The sequence below is a fragment of the Micromesistius poutassou genome (genome assembly GCF_964030765.1).
Source record: "Micromesistius poutassou genome assembly, chromosome: 16".
NCBI classification, from domain to species: Eukaryota; Metazoa; Chordata; class Actinopteri; order Gadiformes; family Gadidae; genus Micromesistius; species Micromesistius poutassou.
In genome coordinates, this window is record NC_140286.1 from 11,457,442 (window position 1) to 11,485,426 (window position 27,985).

A 27,985-nucleotide genomic window follows, 5' to 3' on the forward strand; every position below is an offset into this window, starting at 1 on the left:
AGTAACCACTCCTCGGCAGTGGACAGGGAGCGCAGCGCTGAGCAGCAGAGAGCGACCGAGCGACCTTGTCTGCTCGGCTTCACAGTTTCGCGGCTGGTTGTGCGTGAAAGCTGCGGAAACGAACAGTGGGTCGCGGTGGTATTGCGGTTGTTCTTCGCGGTGCATGTGCTAACTCACTACGTGTCTTCGGGATGTTTTTCCAACAGATCTTTTAACAGAGGTGGTGCAGAGGCATAGGATACTCGTTCCCATTCCTCTCTTCCGTATGTTGGATTTGTGTGCAAAAGGAGGATCGAGGAACGACGCTCACCCAAAAAGACGCTTGGGAAACATGAGGATTGCATGGAGCGGTCCGAACGCACGTACAGTATTGTTGGACTTTTAAGAGGTTTGTGTTTGTTCTCGAGCAAGGCTTGCGCATCGCCCGGACACATCTTGGTGGAGGATACACACATGCATCATTTATACATGTAACATAGTTTTCTGTATTATGCATATGCACACTATATCGGAGCAGAAGCCGTCCATGGTGCGTGTCATTTAACGATTCCCTCTGTGCACCTAGTGCCAAATCCTAAACTGTGATGGCGAACGTGTATAACCGCGATATCGTGCAAAAGTACATTTTCCATAAACTGTCCAAGCAGGGGTATATGTGGGAATTCGAGGACGCTGCAGCAGTTGAAGAGGAGGAAGAAGAGGAGGAGGAGGAGGAGGAGGAAGAAGTGGGGAATAATAGGTCGATCATCGCTCCTCCACCGACTTTGGTGAAACGATGTCGAGGAGAAGTGGGGGGCGACAACGACGCCAACACCGGGCCGGAGAGCATCCCCCGTCTTTCCAAGCGGATCATGGCCCGGCACGGGGACCCGCGCGCGGCGACCCACCGGGTGCTGCGCGAGGCGGGGGACGAACTCGAGAGACTCTACCAGGCGGACTTCACCGAGATGTCGCACCAGCTGTACCTCACGTCGAGCACAGCGCAGAGGCGCTTCAGGGAGGTGATTGACGAGCTGTTCAGGGACGGTGTGAACTGGGGACGGATCATCGCCTTTTTCGAGTTCGGGGGCACCGTGTGCGTGGAGTGCGCCGGCGGCCAGGAGGAGGAGATGGTGGCGCAAGTGGAGCACATCGCCGAGTGGATGACTGAGTACTTGAACGGCCATCTGAACAGCTGGATCCAGGACAACGGGGGATGGGTAGGTTTTAAATGTTTAACGGTTCAACATTCGTTATTCCCCCCCGTTATTGTCCTAGCAGAGCAGGCACAGAAGTAGGTGATAGCAGAACATGCGAAACCGAACTGCACCGGGATTGGTGGTTGGTTGTTGGGGCAGCCTGTCAAACGCAGCGGACCAATAGGGCGCCCTCTACTCTGTCACACCTCCCTACGTTTTTTTTCCGCAGTAATCCCGCCCCTTTCGTCTATGTCAGAGCCCAGCAGCTGTCTTGCTCGGTGGCTCCTTTATCCATGGAACAATAGCCAAAAATTATCTTGGGGGCGCAGGAAATGTTATACTATTTCTATCCCTGATCCCGATACCCGATTGGCTGAGAACGCTGCTCAATATTCTCAGCCTGACTATTATTATAGCGCTAGGGTAGACACTTGTCAGGCGACCAAAAACCAATAATGTGCTCAGGGCCCCCGGGCACGGCTGGACAGGTCCCCGAAAACGTCAAGTAATCTGACAGTTGGTGCTTACTTACCCAGACACACACACACACACACACACACACACACACACACACACACACACACAATCTCTCTCTTCTCTCTCTCTGTCTCACACACACACACACACACACACACACACACACACACACACACACAATCTTTCTCTTCTCGCTCTCTGTCTCACACACACACACACACACACACACACACACACACACACACACACACACACACACACACAATCTCTCAGACACACCACACACACACACACAATCTCTCAGATACACACACACACACACACACACACACACACACACACACACACACACACACAATCTCTCTTTCTCACACACAAACACACACACACACATACACATACACACAATCTCTCAGATACACACACACAATCACAATCTCTCTTTCTTTCTCACACACACACACACACACACAGAACAGTTCCTCTTTAAGACTTTACATTTTTATGTAAGATTTCCTGCTTTCTCTAATTGGTGTAAGACAAAAGCACTGTGCTTTAAGCCATGGCGGCTATTAAAAGGCAAACTGCCACAAAATGTGCCTCTTAATTGGCAGAAGAGCGCCTTAATGAGAACATAACGTTTACGCTGCTCGATTATTTAGCCAGGAGGAGGTGAGCCGGGGCGTAATCAATGATTAATATCACGTAGTTCAACTCCAAATGGGGAAGGAGCGTTTAACATTCCCCTTGAGTCTGCCCTGGCCCTGGAGGGGGCCAGGTTGTGCCACATATCAAAGGCAGTCAACAGAGTGCCTGTGTGTGTCCGGGGGGGGGGGGGGGGGGGGGGGGGGGGGGTGGGGGTAGAGGGAGAGGGAGAGGGAGAGGGAGGGGAGGGAGGAAGAGACCCCCGGAAAAAGAGAACAGAGCTAATTCTAATTCCGTGGCCTGTGTTTGAATTCGAGCATGCAGCACTATACCCCTTCCTCTGTGTCTGGCTGTAGGGCGGCGACTCACCGGTCTGCAGTGTGTGTGTGTGTGTGTGTGTGTGGGGGGGGGGGGACATGCAGACGGCGGCTGGCGGCTGGCTAGGATGCCGCAGCCTCTGCCCGATGTTCAATGTAGGTCACTTTGGTGGGTGTTTTCCAGCTGGGTGGAGACGGCTGGATCCTTATGCCCCTCGCCATATACATCCCAGCAGAGCCTCTTAATCCAGGGGATTACAGGCAGGGCCGTCCGTCCTATCACAACGGTCCATCGCCTGTCTTTTATTTGGGGGGGTATTGGCGGGTCAATGTATGGTGACTGACCATAGCCTACACATCTTCCTTTGTCTTTTTGTCAACACTACTCTCCGTGGACTACATTGAGGGTTTGATGTATACTGATGCAATATTTGACACAATTTGACTTGCTTTGGGCCTTACACACTCGACTAGTTTATATACACACACGATACACACACTAGTATTTGCTCACACAGAAACACACAGTGTCTCAACGTACGGTATGCGTTGTGTAAGTATGTTGTTTCACTCCGCTGTGACAACAGGGCGGAGGCCGGTTAGTCTAATCGTAGCGTATTGACATGTGACTGCAGAGTGGAAACTGTGCTTTATCCAGGAACCCTGTGTCCCTACAATCTGAGCCCAAAACTGGAGAGCCAGAGCAGTGCTAGACGCTGTTGAGTCTAGGCATTACCAGTAGTATAAATACACCTTTATTTTAACTTACACTTCCTTTGTGGAAATAACACCCCGCCCGTTATGTGTGTAGGCGTGTGTGTGTATATTCATCTGTGTGTGTGTGTGTGTGTGTGTGTATGCATCTGTGTTTGTAGGTGTGCGCATGTGTGTTTGTGCGTCTCTGTATAGGTGTGTGTGTGTTTGTTTATGCATCGTGTAGGTGTGCGTATGTGTTTATGCATCTCGTTGTGTAGGTGTGCGCGCGCGGGTGTGTGTGTTTATACGTCCGTGTGTAGGTGTGCGCGCGTGTGTGTGTGTGTGTGTTTATATGTCTGTGTGTAGGTGTGCGCGCGTGTGTGTGTGTGTTTATACGTCCTGTGTGTAGGTGTGCGCGCGCGTGTGTGTGTGTTTATACGTCTGTGTGTAGGTGTGCGCGTGTATTTATCTCCACGATTTTGAAACGGCTCCCATTTAGCCGGTAATTACCCCGAGCCTCCTTAAACACCACGGCCCACCACGCTCTCATCGCTCCATCCCCGCCTGTACACACGCAACCCTTCTCCACTCCTCTACCACGAAGAGACAACGCTGCACTGAGCCCAGGAGAGACTCAGGGGCCATGGAGGGGGGGGGCAGGACTGTGGCTGAAAGTCAAAGTGTTGCACACGGACGTGTTATGTCTGCTTCCACCACCACGTGCGACTGTGGCACACCTGTGTTTATTTGCAGGATCCTTCGGTAAACACCAGCTGATTGGCCGAAGCGGGAGGTGACACCTGACCTCAGGCGCAATGTTTTTCACAGTGGAGGACCACGAGACATCCTGTGGGAGAGGGGGGGGGGAGAGGGGGGAGAGGGGGGGAGGTCTGCATAACAACAACAAACCAGTGGTCTCACAGCTTTCACAGCATCACCCTCATACAGCATCACTGGGCTTCTTTGAGACATTTGTTATTCTTGGTGGGTTATTTTAGTGAGGCCTTCTATACACGACGATTTGTGTATAATTAAAAAATGGAGGGGGGGAGAGGGGGGGTCGGGGGGTTGGGGACAAAAGCCGAGTCAACACACCTGTGCTCTTGCTTTGATCGGGACCTTGAGGGAAGGCTTCCCTCAGAAGAACTGAGGGCGCCCTGTATCAGGTGGACCGAAGAATGTGGCTCCCTTCTAGGTGGCCCCATAGACACGCCCCTGTTTCAGGACAGGTGTGCTTTCAGGTGTGTGTGTGTGTGTGTGTGTGTGTGTGTCCTTCTGTTTCCTTCTGTGTATGTGTGCACACGTGTGATTTCATATGTCCACGTGTGCGTTTGTGCATAGACGTGTACATGCACGCACACACACATGCACGCACGCACGCAGGCACGCACACGGTACGGACATTGGATAGCTGCGTGGGCCCCCGGGGACCATGCGGGCCCCTCATAAACCCAATGGGGTGTTGGAGTGGGCGGGACCTCCGGGTGTTACTATGCCGCTGTGGGCATCTGTCTGCGCCTGGGCTCCCCCCGTCTACGCGGCGGCGGCGGCGGCGGCTGGGTGGATCTGGGACAGTGCGGAAGTCATTAATCTCCATGTGTGTGACATGCCTGCCACGCATGAAAGGAGCCCGAACAACTGCGGGCTGACAGCGCTCCACCTCAGCCCGTAATAGCCCAATTGAAGAGGAGCCCTCGCACCTCTTTGCAGCCTATTTACTTCTCATTAAAAAAAATAAAACCCATAGGGAATCTGTCGGAGACATTCAGGAACAATACTTGGTAATTCACACAGAGGTGTTTTTTTTTTTTGTTCCCCCTTTCTTCTTCCCGTGCCAGACTAATTAAAGCTTTGGAGCAACGTTACAAATGTTATTAAATATCAAATTGTCCGCCGTGATGCAGCGATGGGAATACGTCCCGGAAAAATGAGCGTCCGTCTTCATAATGTTTAATTCATTCACCTTTATTTTAGCTTCGTGGTGATACTCACTGTGGGCTGGCTATAGCCGTCGACAATTCCCCTAGCTAGCACGTAGCCTAACACGCATGTGTTGGGGAGACGGGAGGGAGCCAATGAGCACGGAGAGAGGAGCACCGCGTGTCGACATGCACACTACATAGAGGCAAACACCGCTCCTTGCTGTGTGGTATCAGTGTAAGCCCTTGTACACAAATAAATAACTTATATCAGGCTTAAAGCCTAAGGTAAACAGCCATCCCCCAGCCCACACGCACACACAGACATACACACAGGCATACAAACAAACATACAAAGGATTACTTATTCTTTGTATGAAAACTTCACAGCAAACTCGGTTGGGAATGCACCTCTCCAAACCGTTAGCTTCAGTGTAGCATTACAGCAGTAGAACATGGACAGGCAGGCCGCCTTAAAAAACGTGTCCGGTTCCAAAACCTCCTGGAATTTGTCTCCTTCCCCACAAGGACATAATGTCCCCGCTTGTGGCCCAATAGTTTGCTAATGGAGAGTGTGAAACATCAGAGGAGCTGAAGCAAGCCAAAACCGCCCCCTCTTGCCCCCTCCCACCGCCCCCAGCTTCCCCTTTACTGTACCCCATCTCCCGGGTGAGGCTGCTGGTCATTCACCATCTGCCACCAGTCCGCCCCTCCCCAGCACACATGTAGTCTCAAAAAGACTTCCTTGTGACCCAGCCAGCCAGCCAACCAGTCAGACAAGCAGACAGGCAGGCAGCCAGCGAGACGGCCAGTCAGCCAGCCAGCCAGGCAGGCAGGCAGGCAGGCAGCCAGCAGGACGGCCAGTCAGCCAGGCAGGGCAGACAGATAGACAGACAGCCAGCCCTCAGCTCTAAGCTCCATCCCCCGACCTGAATACAGTTTTACCACACTCTCAGGAGGTGGGGTGGATGCTGGGGGTGGAGGTGGTGGTGGTGAGGAGAGATGAGCTCCTCTCAGCTACAGATGTCTCTGAGATGCTTAGAGTCCCGTAACACAAAGCACATGGTGGATTTTATACGTTTTGCTTTTCATTAGGAGAGAGAAAGTCCCTTTTTTCAAATCCAGCCATATTTCCACACCACAACAAAAATGTATTATTCATTGTTGGGGCTACAAACCACAGACTTCTTAACCAAACATGCTCACATTTTTAGACAGCCACTGTAACCTTTGTTTTCCTTAGCTCTTTGACAAGAGACGCCTTGCTTTGGTGTGATGTTTACACTTTAGCAAACACACTCATGTCATGCCACTGGAACATCCCACAACATTCGCCTTTGATGTGCTCAGGTGACGTGACATTGACAAAAGACAAAAAAGAAAATACCACCCACCTTAAGAGCTTATTATCAAGATATGGGCCGACCTCATGTTACAATACAACACATCTGTTTACTACGGGCTACAGCTCGTGGCCCATGCTACCTTTGTGAACCTGTAGGGTGTGGACGTGTGTGTTGTGTATGTGTGTGTGTGTGTGTGTGTGTGTGTGTTTAGGCATGTTCCTTTGTGTGTGTGTGTGTGTGCATGTGTGTGTGTGTGTGTGTGTGTGTGTGTGTGTGTGTGGGTGGGCCAACCCTGTCCCATTAGCCTCCCCACGCCCGTCCTGTGTGTGTATTTCTGGGTCTTCCCCTCCTAGGGCCTTGGGAATGACTGCCGGGACAGGAGATAAATTATCAACACAAGCTGGGTGTTTTCTTTCCTGAGTGTCAGACATGGGTGCGGTGCATTTGCATTCCCTTATGGACGTCATTTTCCTTAGAATTGTTTGACTTTTTTACTGCACTCTTTGTTCACAAACCAATGCAGCAGACTGAATGTCTGGTATGGCACATGTGTGGCTTTGTCTGTGTCGGTGTCTGCATGTGCATCTGTATCTAGAAGCCCAGTGATGCTGTATGAGGGTGATGCTGTGAAAGCATCTGAGTGTCTGCGTTGTGCGTTTGCATTGTGTGTCTATGTGTGTGTCTCCATGTGTGTCTGCATGTGTGTGTGTGTGTGTGTGTGTGTGTGTGTGTGCACCACTCTCAATTAGATTCATCTCTCTGTGAGTCTCTTTTTTTTAATGGAAGCAATATCCCATTTGTGACCCTGTAATGGTTTGTGGATTTCATCTGGGTAATTGGGTGCCTTCATTACTTTGAGTTGCTAACGGGGCCGCTCTCGGACCTGTTTTCCACCGCCCGTTAGGTTCCCGTAAACAGATCAACGGTAAATAATACATTGGGCCACATAAACTCAGACGCTAAACGCAGAACAAAACCCCAAGGACTCCCCGTGTATACCTCCAACAAGCACACACACACACACACACACACACACACAGGCACACGCACACACACATGTGCGCACACACACACACGCATGCACGCACACACACACACACACACACACATGCGCACACGCACACTCACACACAAAGACAAAGACAGACGGACAGAGAGACACACGGAAAGCCACACAGACATATACAGTAAATCCATATATATATGATTATGGTTGCATGTCATGCATGCAAGTAACACACGTATCCACACACACTCACACACACACACACACACACACACACACACACACACACACACACACACACATCCAGTAGGGGCAGGCGATTACCACGAGACCTGCCGTTCAGTGTCAGGTAACAGGAGAGATCCTGAAAAATGCAGGGACACGTGAGAGGCGGGCTAAATATAGGAGCACCTCCACTGCCTGTCCCATGGGCTTCCCTAATTGTCATATTATTCAAATCTCCTTATTTTGCTTTCGGTTCATCCCTGTCCCTTATAAAACGGTGGCCTCTGAGTCTATATTGGGGGATATATTAAATTTGATTGAAGGCGGGGGTAAAATTGAGGCTTCCCCACTGCTGTGTGTCGTGGCATTTGTAGTGGATAATAAGGAGTCTACAGAGACACCAGTTGACTTTGCCACAAGGCAAGCCCTTGGAACATCTATGTTATATTAAATAGGGCAAGGTTAAACGGTTTTTACCCCTTTTCAAACAACTCTGGGTATTTCGGGATAAGCCCTCAAAGGCTTTTAAATAGATGCCGCATTTATAACTTATAATTTATCATTTAAAACTGAACTTCTGTCATCAGCATTGTAAATGGCTGCCCCGGCGGTATTAGCCTAAAGCAGGGCTGGGAGGGGGGAGGGGGGGGGGGGGGGGGGCAGGTGCGTCGTCCAGCGTCCAGTGTGGGCTTTAGTTTATGTGCATACAATGTGCACAAGGGCAGGCAAACATTGAAGCGGATGTATTGGTGTGAATCAATTACCTCCTGCCCTCACAATGGCTGACTAGCACACACACACACAGACAGACACACGCCCACGCACACACACACACACAGATGCACACACACGTACGCAGAAACGGATGTGGTGGTGTGAATCAATAATGCTGTGTTGTCACAGGGTGACATGTGAGCTGTGGCAAAGAGCAGATGGCCCCGGGGTGCCTTGCTTCCTATTAGCTATGCCATACGACCGACCACACACACACACACACACACACACACACACACACACACACACACACACACACACACACACACACTACTATGCCCTCTGGGATTTCCCTATGCAACCAGCAGCAGCCCTGGCCATTAACAAACAACATGCCATTATTTGCTAATCCTTGAAATGCTGAGTACATCCTCATCTTGCCCACCCTACCCCATTTCCCCCCTGATCCCAAAAAACAAATCCCCCAAACATGATGGCTAAGATAATAGTAAATAGATTTCTCATGTGTTATTTATGGAGGTGCAAGAGGCTGCAGGTTCTGGTACTCTGTTCTAATCCCACCCCCCGGGGTGACAAGGGGGAGGGGGGGGGTGCGGGGGACTAACAGCCCACCAGAAATCTGATCTGCTCTACCATCAGTGGATGCAGGGTGAGGTCAACCCGTGCCTCAGAGATCTTTTATTTTTTTTCCACCGTTTTCGCCGTATCGATCGAGAACTTTCCCCTCCTGATTCATGATGGCTCTCTCCGCCCTCCTCCCCGCCCCTCGTTCATAGATCCTGGCTGAGCCACTGCAGAGCGGCGCGCTCTTTGGTGAGCCGCCACGGTCCTCCTGATGCAGTTTCAGCCGTGAAATCTCCTTGGCTGGAACCATGTTTTAGCGCATTTCAGCTCGTGCTGACTGTTCGAGTGTGTGTGTGAATGTGTGGATGTCTGTGTGTAGATGTGTGGGGATGTGTGTGTGTGTGTGTGTGTGTGTGTGTGTGTGTGTGTGTGTAATGCGTGTCCCCCCTCCGTCCCCCCCCGTCCCCCAACACCCTCTCACACTACAACCCCCCCGCGCGCTCCGCCCATGTCTGGGAGTCACCTTTGATGGCGGCTGATTGGTTCTGAAGCGAGAAGCAGCCCGAGCTCAGGCACGAGCTCACACAGACTCTACCACTACGGAGCGCGCCTGCTGCTTTTTGGAAGAGAGAAAAGGTCTTTCAACCTCGACTCGGCTTCATGAAACCCTCTGCCACCCGTGACCCCATTTGCGTCCCAGTGAGGGCTTCTTATCTACTGTGTAGTGTCTAGTAGGCTCACGATACAACACGATACAATCCACATACACACATCCACACACTACATACAACCAGGCTTGCAGGGACACACAATCACCGCGGTGAGACCGGCTGACACCGATGACGGAGCCGTGCGGTGGGTTTTATCGGCTGTGAGGCTGAATGCCGGGGCTGTAATTGGTTGTTTGGTTGTCATATTTACTTCCACACAAAGTGACAGACGGTTGATGAAAAACCGGAACCATGGATATTAGTCACAGCAGAGCGGTGAAACATCTCGTGGCTCATTTAGTTTGGATCATTCTGTTTTGCTGTCTTTTTGACACAAGGCTAATGAACGACGCTCTGTGTGTGGCCGAGACTCGGTTGAGTCTTAATGACTAGCTAAAGGAGGATTATTCATGTTCTGTGTCTGTGATGTGTGCCTGTGCGTCCTGTTTTCGGGGGTGCTCTTTTCCGCTTTATAGTGCAATATAATATATGTGAGGGACGTGTCTAGACAGGTTTACATCCATAAATACAGCCACAAGAAGTGAATCCACGCTGTAATTAGACCGTTAAAGTTCCTCATTCATCTGCATGGACGTTTTCCTGGGCGCTGTATGGGTTACAAACACTCAGGTCGAGAAATGAACGTAAAAGTCTGTATATTTTACCTTGGGTGAATCAATGTAGTTGGGAAACAGGCACTTAAGAAGATAATCAATAGAATAGAGAATCAGGGGGAGAAGCTTGATCCTCCCGTCAGCCGCAGGGACCAGAAGAAGGAGCAACGAAGCACGTGGAGAAATGAATGGCGGCAAAGTTGACCCGAGAAGTGGGTCAAACGTCAGCTAGCCTGACCTGACTGTCATCTGATTGTCAGCTGAGAGAGATCAGCTGCATAGAAAGTAGAGGAGCAGCTGAGCGAAAACGGGTGTAATAATACAAGGTTGGAAAGATGTACCCTCAACCATGTCCCAAATGTGCCAAGAGAGGGCTTAATAAATGAGAACAAATATGTCATCGCATCGTCAGCTGGTCTCCAACACGGTGAAGGCCTCAGACGATATTTCTGATGGAATATTATTAACCAATAGCTCTGAGAAGAGAGAGAATAGACCAAAATCATCCTGTAAGCTTGTCCCCGGTTCACATCCCAGTCCTATAATTAACACAATAGAAGATTGAGGAACATTCATCAGGACCGGGCGTTGCTTGTGTCAGCGTACGCACACACACACACACACACGCACACACACACACACACACAGAGACAGACAGAAGGTCACCCATCTGCAATGTGCCACACGTCTTTGAAATAGATCCACAATGAGCCATTATTAAAGTACTCCGGCATGACATGACGTTATGGATAGGTCCAAGGTCATTATGAGTCAAAGGAAGACGTGAATAACCCCAAAAATACATGAAGCACTTCTGGAAAGAATGAACAGTAGGGGACGAGCGTGCCTCAGTTATTCATTCGGCAGTAAAACAGCCCAGGCCCAAACTTTGACCTGTCAATCAAACCCAGCCGGACCCCAAGAAGGTCATAGAGCACCAACACTTCAGAGTTCACCTGGACTCTGCACAGCCACCTCCTAAAAACACCCCCCTTATGCGCTTATTGTATGTTGTACGTCCTGGCACTTAAAAATAGTACTTAGTATTGTGTGGCATCTTATCCTAGCTATCTTGTCGTATAGGGGGAAAGGGTTAACCTAGCGATAAGCACTTGTTTCTAGGAATAGCTCTTCTGTACCGACAGCGAGATATTGTTCATCTTTATTCTGGCAAATGTACTTATTGTGAGTGGCTTTTGATAAACGCGTCTGCTAAATGCTCCTAAATATAAACGTAATCATAGTAGCGACGCTGGATCTGTGTTTTCTGTTTTCATTACATAACGACGATGACCCGCGTCGCTCCACGGTGTTGGTGGTTCGAGGAGGGGGGGAGGGGGGGGGGTAGGGCTATCAGGGGCTGAGAGCAGCTCATGCGAAGGGCTCTCAGCCCCGCCGAGCACAGTGCCGTTGTTTGTCTCGCTACGGCAACCAGCATTCCTGCCATTCCTCCAACCGCCCGCCAGCCCCCGCCCCCACACACCTCCGACCTCAGTCTGAGGGAAAATCAGCTGGTTGTCTCACAGGGGTCAATGAACTCTCCCCACCCGAGCGGAGCCGCTGGGACGCTGCGGTTGGAAGGGGAGAAGAGAACTTTTTTTGCGCATCGAAGACTTTTGAGTTAAGAAGGGTTTTTTTTTTTTACCTTTACGTCAGGGTGTTTGTTTGTTTTTTTGGGTTTTGGTTTGTCTCGAGTCAAAGTGCATGATAGTACAGGTTGAGATAGTACAGTTCACGATCGGACAGTGTGTGTGTGTGTGTGTGTGTGTCCTGAGTTTGCATTACGAAATATGGGTTTTTTGCTTCTTCTTCTTCTTCTTCTGACGGCCCCTTCCCCCATGACCTCATCGCTGAAGAAAAAGAGAAACTTGGTCACACATTCCACACTCTCTCTCTCTATAGAGAGAGAGAGAGAGAGAGAGAGCTGCCTCTCCCCACAAAACATACGCCGGCTCTTTCCTCCGTTGAAGATAAGTGGAGAAGATAAAACCCCCGCAGGCTGACTGTGACGAGATACGGTGAGAGTGGGAGCAAAACAAAATCAGCCCGCCACCCACTTCAAAGCGGGGGGGGGGGGGGGGGCGTTCCTAGAACACATTATTGTTTCAGTTTTTTACTGACATAAGTAGTCACCCGAGATGGCTCACCTTCTCCCTGAACTGCACCGAGACTTTTCTCATTAACATGGGCACACAGAGTCCTATACAGAACCTGAAACCGGGCCTGACACACACACACACGCACACATTCTGTGTGTGTGTTTTCCATTTCAAAGGATGCACATGCACACACACACACACGGATGCACCCATGCAAAAACACACACACACGCAGATACACACACAGAATCGTGTAAACTGCTCAACTGTCTTGTTGCCAAAACTGGCGGGCTTTTATTATAGGCTGCCCGTGCTCCAAGATGTCTGCTGCATGAAAGAGGAGAGTGTATGTGATGTAGTGGCTGTCGAGCTTTGATCCCCCCCCCCAATGCTTTCTTACCCCACTGGTCTGATTCATGTTCTCCTAGTGTGGAATTACAGGCTCCATCGTCGGGACCACTCCATAGAGAAAGGAGGAGGAGTGGATTTTATTTTGATTCAGCTAAAAGTGCACCCGTTTACCATTGAAAAATTGAAAGCGTTGTTGAGTTTGTCGTTTATCGTTGTTGAGTTTGTCGCTTTGAAGTAAAGGTATTCACACAAGGAATACAGATCTCTCCACAAAAAAACGCCAGCTGTTCGTGATCCAGCATTTTACCAAACTATTCGTATGACAACACAGCCGCTGTCTTGCCTGGCCACTGGCCAGGACAGGCCGCCCACAAAGAACCCATAGTCTCAAAGTAGAACATGATGTCATGAAAGCATCTGGCAAAGGAAGTGACCTAATAGCAGCCATGTTTTCACGACGAAGCAGCCAAACAGTGACTACTGTACAGAACTCCTTTCTCTTTGTTTTTTGTCGACTGCCGTCAACCAACGTCGGCGGCAACTCCGAAAAAGGCCAATGCTTTCCAAACTCCCCAGTCCAAAGACCAGTGTATGCACGTGTGTAAAGGAAAACACCTCTAAGTTTGACACAAAAACCCAACGACAAATTGTTTCGGACTGCAGCTCCGTTCAACGGTAAAGACGAAGTGTGACCGGGGACCGCGCTGTCCGCTCCGCTGAGTGCCCCCTCATACAGTAGCTGGTTAGCAGGTCTATTTCGGGAAGCAGGGTGGGGTGTTGGTACTGCTGCGGTCGGTGTTATGGTCTCGAGGGGGGGTCGATGAATGCTACTGCTACTTTTAAAGGCTTGGAACGTGAGTTGCCCTGGTCACAGGAAGTGAACCCCCTCCCCCTCCCAAAGAAAAAGCCCAGAGGCCACCTGGAGGGCTGAAGCGTTTCCCACGGTCCAACAGGAGCGTTATCAAGAGGCACCATCGCGTCTATTCCAGGATCGTCTCCCTCGCCTCCGCTGGCTCCTGTGTGTGGTCTATGGTCCCGCCTCGTCAAAGGGACGGATTTGGAAGCCTGCAACAGACAAACCACCTTCATTGATAGACGGTGCCCTCATGGATTATTCATTTGTGGGGTTGGAGCGTTACTTATTACACAAAACAATGCAGAATGGAACATTTACAGGGGCATTTCCTGAAGGCGGAATGAGCTTATGTGTGTGTGTGTGTGTGTGTGTGTGTGTGTGTGTGTGTGTTTTTGGTTCCCATGGCGATGGCATGTGGATTACTTGTGGCAAAACAGACGTCACTGCAGCAGTCAATACTCAATGCCAGTGCTCTGACGCACCGTCTGTTCGGGAAAAGCAGCTAAAGCCCAAGTTGAATATATTCTTTAACACGCGTACAGACACACAGAGACACACTTCAACACAGACACACACATACACACTGATGCACTGGGAAAAAAAACAGACACCCACCCACCCACACCCCCACTCACCCACACACACACGCACACACACACACACACACACACACACACACACACAAAGGCTCACACACTAACGTGCAAAATCCACTTATCACCAAAGTGTGGCTGATGACTCAGCATCGCTATACCGCCTGCTCGCCAGGGCGGCTTTAAATGGACTGGACCATGTGTGAATGCGTGTGTGCGTGTGTGCATGCGTGTGTGTGTGTGTGTGTGTGTGTGTGCATGCGTGATGCTTGTGTGTGTGTGGGTGAGAGAGGCTTCATTAGATGGGGGGATCCCAGAACGAGGACACGGGGACTGGGCCTGTGTACATTAATAGATGCTTGGCAGGCGTTCTCTGCATGGTCTCTGATGTCACATCTCTCCGCCCCCGCCTCCCGCTCCCCGCCCCCGCTCCCCGCCCCCCCGCCTCCACCTCCTCGCTCTGGAAGACCGGATCCTCAAACAATGCAGGCATCCCCTTTCTGCCATGTTGTGTCTTCTCTGCTTCATGCGGCAACGTTTCCAGTGGAAGTAATCGGGGGGGGGGGGGGGGGGGGGGGGGGTTTGATAGGTTTGGAGGATGTGGGGGTTGGTTACACCGGTTATGATTGATTGTTGTTATGATAGGGAGGATTCTGAATCGACGTGATAAGGGTGAACAGAAATAGCTTTCAAGGTCAAGCACCCGTACGGAAGAAGGCCTATTTTTAACGACTGTGGGAAGAAAAGGTGTGGTCTGTAGTGACTTCTGTGACAGAGGAGGGGAGAGAGACAGTAAGAAAGAGGGAGAGAATGCAAGCGAGAGAGCAAGAGAGAGGGCGTGAGAGAGATTGATAGAAAGTAATAAAGAGAGAGAGAGAGCAAGAGAGAGTGAGAGATGGTCAAAAAAGAGGGAGAGGGAGTGAGAGAGCGCAAGAGAGGGGAGTGTGAGGGAGTGAGAGAATGTAATAAAGAGAGAGAGGACCAAGGGAGAGAGCGGGTGAGAGAATGTAAAAAAGAGAGCACATAAGAGTGAGAGAGAGAGATAGAAAGAGAGAGAGAGAGAGAGAGAGAGAGAGAGAGAGAGAGAGAGAGAGAGAGAGAGAGAGAGAGAGAGAGAGAGAGAGGGTAAGGGAGAATCTAAGAGAGTATGATAGCGAGAGTAAGCGAGTCAGTGAGGGCGGGTCAGAGGAGCAGTGGTGCTCTGGTACAGATGCTATAGATCCGGCTTTGAAGTCTGCTTGCTTCCCTGTGCAGTCCCACTGTGACTGCTTGTTAAAGGTACAGAGCGACGGGAGCTTCACAGAGACACGTACACACAGTGTGTGTCCCCGAGTGGGCCGGGAGACGGAGGCTGAGGAGGTGGAGAGGATGGAGGAGGATGAAGAGGAAGGGAGGGAGATGCTGTCAGCGCTCTCCGATGGTGATTTCAGAGCTCCCCTCCGACTCCCTCCCCTGGGCCGGCAAGGTCACCTTTTTTTTTTAGTGGTGGATCAAAGGTGCTGAATATAATCCCATTCACTCAGCCAAGATGAAAGCCCTGCTTGGCTTACATTGCCATTCAGACAACAGTGACACACACAAAATACTAAATGGCAAAATTGGATAGATTTTTAACCCAAATCTAGTGTATGCGAGATATAGGACAATGGCGATTAATGTATGATGTATTGACTGACTGTGATGAGGGTGTGTGTTTGTGTGCGTGCGTGTGAATGTGTTTGTGTTTAGAATTGTGTGCGTGTGCGCGTGTATGTGTGTGTGTGTGTGTGTGTTTAGACGTGTGTGCATGTATGAGAATGTGCGTGTGTGTGTGTGTGTGTACTTGATTCACAGCCATCAGGCAGCTCGTTCTGCTCGAGTCGGCCCGCGTGCCCTGGGAGAGTGTCCTGTTTTGTCAACACGCCATCTTTCCGCCGAGGCGTATTTAAATAATTAGGGTTCCTCCTGTATTATCTATAACGTTCTTCAATGCGACGCCATGTCTGGCCGTCTGTTCAGAGCTGAGATTATTAAGTCTGAAAAACGGGCAGACGATGACAACAAAGCAAACTCCTTCACCCCCCCCCCCCCCCCCCCCCCCCCCCCCCCCCCCCCCACAACCAAGGTGCCTGCTCAGCCATTCTGCTGATAAATGTTAATTCTATCTGCGAAACGAAACCAAGACTACTCGAATTCAGACATTTTTGCCCGGCGATGGGAGCATATGGAGGGGAATAAAATCACTAGCGGCACGGACATATTGTTGTTCTCAGCAGACAGCGTCCTGGGAGTTTCACTCATGTTTCACATGAGTGTACATATTTCAGATTGTGTCGCGCTAGACTACACTATGAAATCCATAATGATCCCAACACATAATCCCCACTGGGGAAAGTCTGCCATAAGCAACAATCTTAGCTTTTGGATATTAGCTGTAGCTTCTATTGTCTTGTTGTCATAGCTTTTAGCTCCCATTGTCTCCCAGCAAGCTACGGGGCTGTTGTCGTATTTTTGTTATTGTCGTTGTTGTTGTTGGTTTTTCAACATGGACTCAACGTGGAGTAATCCAGTGGAGTGCATCGGTGTTCAAAGCGACTGAACCCGACTGAACTCCGGCTGTGCTGCTGACACCAGGGGGATTCACAGGCTAACCCGCGTCGCCGCAAACGCCACCGTCATCGTTTTCTACGAGCGGAGGGGTCGATGGACGACCCCCCCCCCGAGACACGGGGGCAAATGCGACCTTCAAAGCCCGCTGAAGGGGCTTCTGGAACCTCTGCAGTCCATTGTGTCTGCGAGAGGATGCTAGCTGCGTGCGGAAGGATGTCCCGTGTGTTGCCTCGGATCGATAGCGACAGAGGGAAAGACGGGGGGGGAAAGAAAGACGGACACGTTGATGAAAGCTAGGAAGGAAGAAGGAAAGAAATTAGGAATGAGCAGGGGATGGGGAAGGGTTGCAGATGGGTTGCTTCAGAATCGATGAAGACAGAGGGGAAGGATGGGGAGGAAAAAAAAGGAGGGAGCAAGGAGGAAAGAAAGGAAGAAAGTTATAAATTAGTTATTAGGGAGAAAGGAATGCGTTATGTGGGCAGAGGATTGCAGATGTGTTGCTTGGATGGAAGGAAGAAAGAGTGAATAAAAAAATGAATTCCATTACTATGACGTTATCTATTACTTTTCCCATTCACTTGGAGTGGGTGTATTATACTGGGTTTAATTAAAGTCTGGGCCGCTCTGTGAACCGCAGTCAGCCATCAAACGAGTGGGGCGGTGACTGGTTGTATGTACAGTGCAACGTACAGCACCGCTCTGCGGGAACGATGAGGAGACGAGAGGAGGGAGGGGCCAGCTCCTTGGCGAGAACAACACTGAAGCCACAACACCGACTTTAATTAGTGGTTGAACTTTAACCCACATCCCTTTCTCTCGCTCTCCTTCCTCCCGCTCTCTCCCGCTCCCTGTGTTGTGAATGAAAGGAGCCCTCTTGTTGCCTGTAATTACCCCCGCAGAAATGTCCCTCATCAGAGTTCATCGTCTAATCATTTTTTTTCATGCAGTTTCATGCCAAAGCACCCTCCCTCGGATCGTTAATAGCTCCGAGGTATGAGTCATTATTTCCTGCGTCGAAAAGGCCAAGGATCATCGCCCGGCGGTCAGGGAACGCGCTGAGCGATCGGGCCAATGCTATCGCTCAGCCCTTCAGAGACAAACCGGGTCATTCCCAGTCCAGAGACCGGAATAGTGTACAAAGAGTCACTGGTCTTCCACTGGGGAGGGACGGAGGATAAACACTGCCACTCGGTGTGACCGACAAATCAGAGCCCGGGACTCTCACTCCCGCTGGGGCGAAGAACAAATTCGCGGCTTCCATACTTGGTAACCATGACGAGCTGGGAAAACAAGAGGCCATCACTCAGTGGATGAGCGTGGGATCTTCTCGTCTCTTCTCCTACTACTGATTATCTTCTTTCGTTCTTTATTTGTATACTGTAATACATTTCTCTATCCCCGTGAGGTCCTCCTGTCTGTTCTTCTACTACTTATTGGTCAGTGGCGGCTGCTGGTCTTTCAAAGAGGGGAAGCTCATTTTCATATATATATTTTCATATGATTTACATCTTATAAATTGTAAATTTATGTATATTTAAATTATCCTCTCTGTTCCTGTTTCAAGGAAATGCTCTGTCATACCAACTAGCTGTCTTTTCCAGTGACTTGACCAGTGTCCTCTCAATGGCCAGCAGAGCGCTGCTTAAATGGCCTTGGTTCATTGTGTTATGGGTGTAGGACTTGAGCCGCTTTAAACAGGAGAAGCTCCTTTATACACCTGCAGATGTAGCTAATGCCACTAATGAGAACAGTTTGTAAAGCTGAGGCATTGCACTGTCCAACTCCATGTCTTTAAGGAACACCAAGAAATCACACAGCTTTCCCCTGTCACCCTGCAAGTCGTGATCTGAAAAAACGGAAGCAAGGAATTGTGTGTATAGGTGTATGAAATGTACGATGAAAAATGTCAAGCAATTCGCAAGCAAATATCAAGAAATAGATTACAGTTTTGTCTTTCGATTCGCTTGCGAAAATCCGCGATGGGACTGAGGACTGAAGAGAGCTCCAAGGACGTTTATAGTTCAAAATCGCTGTCAATCAAATGGCAACTCAGTCTTTCGCAGACCCTCCAATCATCACGCAGAACGCCCAGCGTCCAGGCCAGCCCACTCCTCCATTCACCCCCAGAGACCCTGAGCGTCCGTGGGAGGGACATAATCACAGCATTATCAATGACCGTCGACTTTCGATGCACCAAAAGAAGCTGTTCTATGCAGCCCCACTGAAGTGCAGGGCGGAGTGGCCGTCGGGACGATCGGGAGTTTTTCCCGGTCGGCCGGTCGGCCACCGTGGTCCGGTGGACCAGCCCACATATGTCTTACGTCCCAGGGCCGTCTTACGTGTGTAAGACGGCCCTACAACCGCAATCGCAACAGCGATTTCCCCCCGGCTGGGCCAGTCAGAATTCTCCCGGTGGCTTTTAGTGCCCCACTCCGCCCCTGCTGAAGTGGATGGACACTGTGCTTCAACAGGCAAATGCACTGTGACGCTTTTAGGGGAAGCTGAGCTTCCCTTGCAGTCTTAGACAAATCGCCACTGTTCTCGGTATTCTGTCATTCTTAATTTGTATACTGTAAAACATTTCTGTCTGTCCTCTTGCCTTTTCTTCTCCAGTCTTTCGTTTCGTTCTTTGTTTGGGTACTGTAAAGCCTGTCTTTTTCTATGTCTCCAAGGGGTTTATGGTGTGGTGATGTAAGAATGCAGGAATGGGGAGGATTCAGACAACGTGTTACTGGTGGTGTTTTGTATTTTTCTCCTGATATTGGTTTCTAGGCTTTTTTTTACAACTTGACTGCTGGGGCTTATTTACACAAAGTCCTCTTGAATGGCGTAGTGTTCATATTATACCGCAGAGTAAGATACCTTGGCTGGATGGCGGGGAGACCTTCACCTGCGGCAGATGGCAGATGTTCAGGTGAAGGTCAGAGTCGGGGGCTGTGGAGGATTCAAGAAGTATTTTGTCAACACAATGTGATTGCCAAGGTTTTCTTTTTTTTTTTTTTCAAATCTCCCCCATGGATGTCTTTGCCTTCTGCCAGATTCTCTCCTTTTTCTACTTTTTTACTATTCAGCTGCGTGGCAGATGCTTTGATCCAAAGCGAGTTGCAATGAATTCAGTTACACGTCAATAAGGACCAGTAGCTTTCAGTAGCCGGGGGGGGGGGGGGGGGGGGGGTATTAGCTCTGTATTACCACACGGAGCTATTAAAACACAGAGGTCACAAGCCATCCCCATGAATCCAATCAAAACCCTGATCCGTTTCCCAGCATCGGAGCTGAGAGTGAAACGAGAGTGGATGCCGAGAGGGCAAGGGGGGAGAGAAAGTGGACGGAGAAAGAAAGAGAAGGCAAACGAGAGAGGGAGAGAGAGAGAGAGAGAGAGAACGAGAGAGAGAGAGAGAGAGGAGAGACGGTCAGAGTGAAAGTGAGACAGTTGAGTGTTTTCCACACCACTCCGCGTGTTCCCATGCCCAGGTCACGTGCATGCCTGTGGGAAGGCTCCTGAGCACTGGAGCGCACGGTGGAGCAGCACGCCCATGTCTCATGATGACCACCTGACCCTGTTCACACACACACACACACACACACACACACACACACACACGCACACGCACACACCGCCGGCGGCTAACCCTCAAAACACTCACACTCGGTTCCCTTGTACCTTGTTTGTTTACTTCGTCCATCCTTCCAATCAGTTGTCTATAAGAAGTGAAGCCCCATCGGTGGAGAAAACAAGGCGCCTACCATGTGACACCCCTGATGGTAATCTCCACCGACGGGGCGAGGGGCCAGGGGCCCGCCGTACTTTGTGACTCAGGCCCTTTGGCCCTCATTCTGCTAGTGGACACGCAGCCATCACCTGACCTGCGACTGGTTGTTGATGTCGGCTGGGTTTTGGTTTGCCACAGCTCGTGGAAAAGCAAAATAAGGGATGGGAGTTCATATTTTTTTTATCATGAAGAGAACTACTGTGTGTTAATCTCAACGTTGAGGTTTGGCTAAGGTCGCTTGTATCCTAACGTATTAACCCACATACCGTTTCACCAGGAGAGAGGAGGAGCAATCATTGAGGAGCCAATCCGTGGGCTTACTTTAAATTAATTAATTAGCTTATTTTTTTCTTAAATGGGGACTAATTAAAAGAGGAACAGGAGGAAGTGGCTGGTGGTTAAAGCATGTTTTCCCGGTGGGGTTGAGAACACACACCGCCGGGTTGGGGGCTCAGAGAGAGAGAGAGAGGCCCTGTGAGCACAGACAGAGGAAAGTGCTGATCCTCTGTCCCACTCGGGCCCCCTAGCCTCAGGAATTCAGGAAATCAAACACAGAGGCACGGAGACAGGAAATGTTTTCAATTTCCCATGGTTGCTTTAGAAAATGCTATCCTTTTTTTATATGGTCCTGCAGTTGTAGATGAAGGTGTATCCATTTAACTGTGACACTTTGAAAACGATAGATAAAATGGGTATCAACCCACTTTCCACTTCCCTTTATCAAGGTCAAATCGTGCGAGTGGTATCAGTGCAAACAGAATCAAAACACGACACATAATTACCATAGGCAAATTTAACCTTGTGGTAAATTAAGACTTGGAATAGGCGTAATTACCCGGGGCAGTGACACAGTAATGTGACGGCACGAATTAAACCAAACAATCCCCCATTGTTCAAAGATGGCTCAGGTTACCTGCTATAAAAGCGTATCCAGTCACAAAAAGGAGACCGCAAATCTTTTTCGCTTTTGCTGCAGCACTAATGTGATTTAGCCGTGGAAAAAGTGGAGTCGTAGATTTTGATAGGGTGACCCCCTCTGCGACGGCGAGCAACAGCACAGAGGGTTAGTGCGTCAGTGAGTCTTTTTTTCCTCCTCCAAACCGCTACCCTTTTCTGCACCCCCCAAAACTCAGCTCAACTCACATTCCATTCTGATGTGAACAGTTTACCTTAGTAGACTCTGAGTAGACCCAGTCTACTCTAATGTGTGTGCGTTGGTGTGCGTGCAGGTAGAAATGTGTGTGCGTCGGTTTGTGTGTGTGTGTGTGTGTGTGTGTGTGTGTCCCTGTGTGTACGTCTATGTGTGGGTGTCGTTGGAAGGAGGAAGTGTGTGTACGTGTCGGTGTGTGTGTGTGTACGCTAATGTGTGTGTGTTAGGGGGATGGTGGGGGTGCATTCCAAGCGCGACAGCTTCCTGTCCAGCTGTTCCCACTGTCAAGGCCGTTCCGTCTGCATTTCCTCCAAATCAGACGTGTTCACAGACGCACACCGAACACACACACTGAACACACACCGAACACACACACTGAACACACTCCAGACGGCAGTGAGGGAAGAACGCGTCCCCATACTGCCACGTCTCAACTGGCAGTTTGCCAAGAAGCATTACGGTACATCATCTTGATGCATGTTCTATATATATATATATACATATATATATATACTGTATATATATATATGCCCACATGTATCGGAGATGTATATATATGCTAGGGGGATGCAGGTAGTAGTAGTGTATATATATATATATATATATATGTTAAGGTGATGTAGGCAGTAATAGTATATATTTGTATGTTGTGGTGATGGTGTGTAGGTAGTAGTATATATTTGAATGTTGTGGTGATGTGGTGTGTAGGTAGTAGTATATATTTGAATGTTGTGGTGATGGTGTGTAGGTAGTAGTATATATTTGAATGTTGTGGTGATGCGGTGTGTAGGTAGTAGTATATATTTGAATGTTGTGGTGATGGTGTGTAGGTAGTAGTATATATTTGAATGTTGTGGTGATGCGGTGTGTAGGTAGTAGTATATATTTGAATGTTGTGGTGATGCGGTGTGTAGGTAGTAGTATATATTTGAATGTTGTGGTGATGGTGTGTAGGTAGTAGTATATATTTGAATGTTGTGGTGATGCGGTGTGTAGGTAGTAGTATATATTTGAATGTTGTGGTGATGGTGTGTAGGTAGTAGTATATATTTGAATGTTGTGGTGATGCGGTGTGTAGGTAGTAGTATATATTTGAATGTTGTGGTGATGCGGTGTGTAGGTAGTAGTATATATTTGAATGTTGTGGTGATGCGGTGTGTAGGTAGTAGTATATATTTGAATGTTGTGGTGATGAGGTGTGTAGGTAGTAGTATATATTTGAATGTTGTGGTGATGGTGTGTAGGTAGTAGTATATATTTGAATGTTGTGGTGATGCGGTGTGTAGGTAGTAGTATATACGTGAATAGGATCTGCATGCTGCAGGGTCTGCGCATAACATGTGCTGTGGGAGGTGGGCAGGAGGGGGTGCAGCTACACATTTACATTCCCTGGCTTTGTTTCCTTCTAGACATGCACATGCAGTGAGCTCATGCACACAGACACACAGGATTATAATGTACCTCCAGACGCATACAGCACTAATTACACAACACACTAACCATATTAAATATATTGCTCGCAGGGCATTGCTAAATGGACTACATTTATATTATAGAAAATATAATCAGACTCGTTCATCAGAATACTAATTCTGAGATGCCTTGAGAGAGTTGTAGCACTGTAAAATGGTAAATAAATGTAAATATATCATAACCTAGGCTAATAAATAACAGTTTTGCAACGTCTTGCATGAGAAATGCTGTGGCAGATTTAAACACGACAATGTCTCCCCGTGTTGTCGTGCATTAACAATGACCAAAACCCAACCATTACTGCCAAAAACATTTTTATAATCCTACACTTCCTAAATCCTCCAGCATTATGTTGTGTCTCGATGCACAAGCAATATATGTATCCTTTTAGGATGCACTTAAACATATTGCTGGCCGTGAAGACTGGGCATAAACTAGCAAACTGAGCAAACAAACATTGACAGCACAAAAACATTAAATTGTATTTAATGTTCCCTTGTATCCTATTTACCAAGCATGTGCACACGCGCACGCACGCACACACACGCACACACACACACAGTGGTGGTCAACTCACTCAGAGTGGTTGGCTCAAGGTCACCTGCTTTGTGAGCTCAATGTCGCCCTCTAAATGTTACGGTTCACTTCTACTACTTCTACTTCTGCGTCAAACCGCCTGCCTTGGATACACGGTGGGTCTCTGTGCCCACAGAGACATCTAGGGTTCTGCGTCCGTCCGTGTGGGGACGTTTCTGTAACCAATAGACCCACGACAACTATCCCACTATGAACGCAGCATTGCTGTTAATATCCCTGGCTCAACCCGTGTTTCTCTCTCTCTCTCTCTCTCTCTCTCTCTCTCAGGAGGCCTTTGTGGAGCTGTACGACAGACAGAGGGAGTCGGTGTTCAGCTGCGCCTGGCCCTCCATCAAGACCGTGTTCGGCCTGGCCGCGCTCGGCGCCGCCAGCCTCACCATCGGCGCGTACCTCACCCAGAAGTGAAGAGCAAGAAGACGAAGAGTCGTCTCTCTCTCTCTCTCTCTCCGTCTGTCTCGGTTTTCATCGTTCGCTCTTTCCTCTCACCTTGACTTCACTCTCCCCCTCCCCCCTCCCCAGACCTGTGCCGCAGTCTCTGAAACTGGTCTCTCTCTCTCTCTCTCTCTCTCTCTCTCTCTCTCTCTCTCTCTCTCTCTCTCTCTCTCTCTCTCTCTCTCTCTGTCTCTCTCTGTCTCTCTGTCTCTCTCTCTCTCTCTCTCTCCTCTTTCCTTTCAACGCCGCCCGGCCCTCCTCTGAGACGCATCTTCAAGAACCACAAAACCCTGCCTCTCTCTCTCGCTCTCTTCAAAGCTCGGCCCAGGAACTCCCTCCCTTCCGCTGCGTCCCTGCCCCCCCCCGCCCCCCCCTCCCACCTCCTCCTCCTCTTCCTCCTTTCCAAACAAAGCCAAGTGAGAAAGGAGGGAGTAGGAGAAGAGCAAACAACGGACGGTGGGAGTGGGAGGGTCCCATCAGGAGAACACTCAGTGACGACTCCTCGTTTATGTAATCAGAGAAAGTATGGACCCGGGCGGATGTTATGTTTGAACAATCACACACACACACACACACACACACAGACACACACACACACACACACACACACACTTGCACAAAGAAGAAGAAAAAAGTAAACAAAAGGAGTGCACGGTGCGTCTGGGTTTCGCTTTCTGCCTGCCTGCTTTTTCGTACTGGTCGTAGCATGAAGCTTTAGGTGTTAGCGTTAGAGACATAGTGTTGCATGTGGCGGTGGTGGGGGGCGAGTGGGGAGAACTACAACTCACGTTGGGAGGGGGTCAAGGGGTGGGGGGGGTGGAGGAAGGATAACTGCGGTGGATGTTGGGGTGAGGGTCCAGGGACGAGGGGGAGGGAGGGGAGAGGTTGAAGGGCGATGACAATCATCATACACACTCCAGAGAGGAAGCCAGACACAACCAGCCCCCCCGCCCCCCTCCCTTCCCCCATCAGTATCCCAACTTGTTAGGGTGAGGAGCCCCCCCCGTTTGAACTGCGGACTCCTGTTACCAGCCGCCCCCCACCCATCTTAGTCGTCCTTCAAAGCACTTCCTTCCCACACCAGCTGCTCAGAATGTATAATGGAGAAGGAGCAGCCCATGCATGGAGTGTGTGTGTGTGTGTGTGTGTGTTAGTGTTAGTGTGTACGCGTGTGTGTGAGTGTGTGTGTGTGTGTGTGTGTGTGTATATTGTGTGTACGCAGCTTTCACTCCTCAAGTACTGTCTGCAGCGTCGGAAGCGGTGCGGAACAGAGAGCTCCGGGTCACACACACAGACCGAGGCGGACTCAGCTTTCAAACTTTTATAGAAAAAAAAAAGAAAGAGGCTGCTTTGATTATCGATTATTGATGATGACGGTGTGATGGGTTTTATTTCTTTTCTGTAGCGGGGGGCTGGGCAAAGTAGCAAAGAACCTTTGAGATTGAGAGGTTTGAGGTTTGAGCAGAGGAAGGGTGGAGGGGAAGGGTGGAGGGGAAGGGTGGAGGGGAAGGTTTGGGCCAAAGACATTCATACTGGGGAGCTCGGAGCTTCATGATGTGGAGCCGGGTGGAGGCGAACGGGTTCTGACAGGGGGAGAACGCCGTCTTTGAAGAAACCGAGAGACACAGGCAAAACCGAGTAGGACACCGGAGTGGAGATCAGTGAATAATCGCGCTTGGCAGAGCGAGAGGAGACAAGGAGCTGATCAAAGCAGCAGAAATGGAGGAGAGAGGAGAGAGGAGAGGATGGGTTGTGTGTTTGACGGGGCTGCTCACAGAGTCCTCCCTCCTTCCCTCTCCTCTCCTCTGCTCCGCAGTCCACACCCCCTGGTCTAGGAGCAAGAGGCCTTCCTCTGCCCCACGTTGAAGGACTAAGGAAATTCTTCCCATGCGGGACCCAGTGTGGAAGTGGTGGTTAACCCTTATCCGGTGACAAAGAGCTTTCCTCCCACGGAACCCCTTTGTGTGTTTAGTTATTTATTTTTCCGCCCCACTTTTCATTTTCTGTTTGTGTTTATCTCGTCCATCTGTGGTAAGACTCGTTAGCCACAGCGGTGACCGAGTTGTGCTGGGACGATCAACATGTGCGCCCCCCCACTGCCCCCCTCTCCCCCTGTCCCCCCTGTCCCAACCGTGCTCTGCAGACGTTGTTGTCCCGACCCTCATCACCTCCCCCGCCCCCTTTAAGCAAACAAAGACGTACACCACAGCCTCCTCCAGGACTGCTACAAACTGTTCCCACACAGAAGAAGGACAATGGATTGTAAAGAAAAAGAAAAAATAAAAAGAGGAAAAAAAATAACATAAGCATGGATTTCTAGGTCACCAATAACTGTAAGCGTCGAAGCCCGCACACAAAGATCTCATTTGTGCATGGCCCGCCCGCCCCAGGGCCTGGGATGTTGGAACCCGAGATGCCCCCGCTGCCAAGTTGCGATGTCATCAGGCCGGCACAATGCAACATTGATTTGTCATTTCCGGGCAGTTTGTATCGATGCGGGTCTTGTGTTACAGTTATGAATTCAGGAAGGCTTTGATTACAAATCCCAGTTTGTACGACTTTTTCATACTGTCATGGAAAAGCAAATGACTCTATTTCACTCTCTTTCTCATTGAATACTAAACTTCACATTTAGTGGAAATGGTGGTCTTCACGGAAATAATAACCACACTTGTTTAACAATATTTATACATGAGTAGGGTAGAAGATGATACTAAAGCAACAAGAGTTTTGTAGAGGTACAGAAGACTGGTCTTTAACAATTCTTTGTTCAAATCAATATTTTTTTTTCATGGAATCACACTGTAAACTATGTCATTTTCCGGCTGCTATACGATAAAAAAACGTTATAAAAAAGAAGTGAATCTCTGTGTTGTGCAAATATCAGCTTACGACTGCTAAACCCGAATGACTTTCGACTTATTACAGCTTTTGAACTGCCACAGTTAATAGTATAGTGCTAGAAAAATCCTGAAACCAAAGCTAACTCGTATTACTCATTTTTTTTATTACTATTATAACTTGTAGCTTAAAGAGGAAAACATGGTGTATCCTTTTTTCACGTTGGTGAAGAAGCAACCTTTTGCAACCTTTGTCTGATCCTAAGTGTTCTATATCAGCTGACCTTTGTCAAAACATGTTCCAATCATTTGGCTTACAGCACTGTACAGTACAGTACTGTAAAATACAGAGAACGCAAACTTTATACCTGGTCTCTTAACCCCAACGTCACAAAGCGATCCCAACTGATGTGTCATGTTAAAAAGTAACCCAAAGTTTCCTTTGTGAACACAATGGTGTAACAGCAATATATATATAAAAAAGGTAATATTTCCTATTCTCTGTGCATATATGATTGTAGGCACTGCGGTCGCTATACTGTTTAATGTATATACTCTCCTAAACCTGTAGCACTTAACAAGAACGAAAAAGTGAGTTGTGATTCTGTCGTTTACTGCTATATACACAATAAGCTAGCGGGATCATATTGTTCCTAATAAACCTCATTTCTCCAGCAGTCTAACAACGTCTGGGAGTGTATCTTTTGTGTTGTGTTTGTCTGAATTCATATTTTCAATCAACATTTAGAAGGTACAATGCCCTTTGCATCTCCATATAAGCAGAGAGAGAGAGACTCAGA

General features: G+C 49.2%; 1 protein-coding gene across 1 annotated transcript; it reads left to right on the forward strand.

Annotated features, from left to right (window-relative positions):
- Window positions 1–37: 37 nt before the first annotated feature.
- On the forward strand, window positions 38–27,841 carry bcl2b (BCL2 apoptosis regulator b). Its single transcript, XM_084480625.1, has 2 exons — window positions 38–1,199; window positions 24,181–27,841. Exons 1-2 carry the CDS (start codon window positions 585–587, stop codon window positions 24,316–24,318), a joined length of 753 nt encoding a protein of 250 aa, XP_084336751.1. The 5' UTR covers window positions 38–584; the 3' UTR covers window positions 24,319–27,841.
- The last annotated feature ends 144 nt before the right edge of the window (window positions 27,842–27,985 follow it).

What these genes read in the sequence shown, in the direction of transcription:
- bcl2b (XM_084480625.1), top strand. Translation starts at nt 585, where the DNA reads ATGGCGAACGTGTATAACCGCGATATCGTGCAAAAGTACATTTTCCAT. An exon ending in TCCAGGACAACGGGGGATGG is followed by an intron (nt 1,200 to 24,180) that starts GTAGGTTTTAAA and finishes TCTCTCTCTCAG; the next exon opens with GAGGCCTTTGTGGAGCTGTA.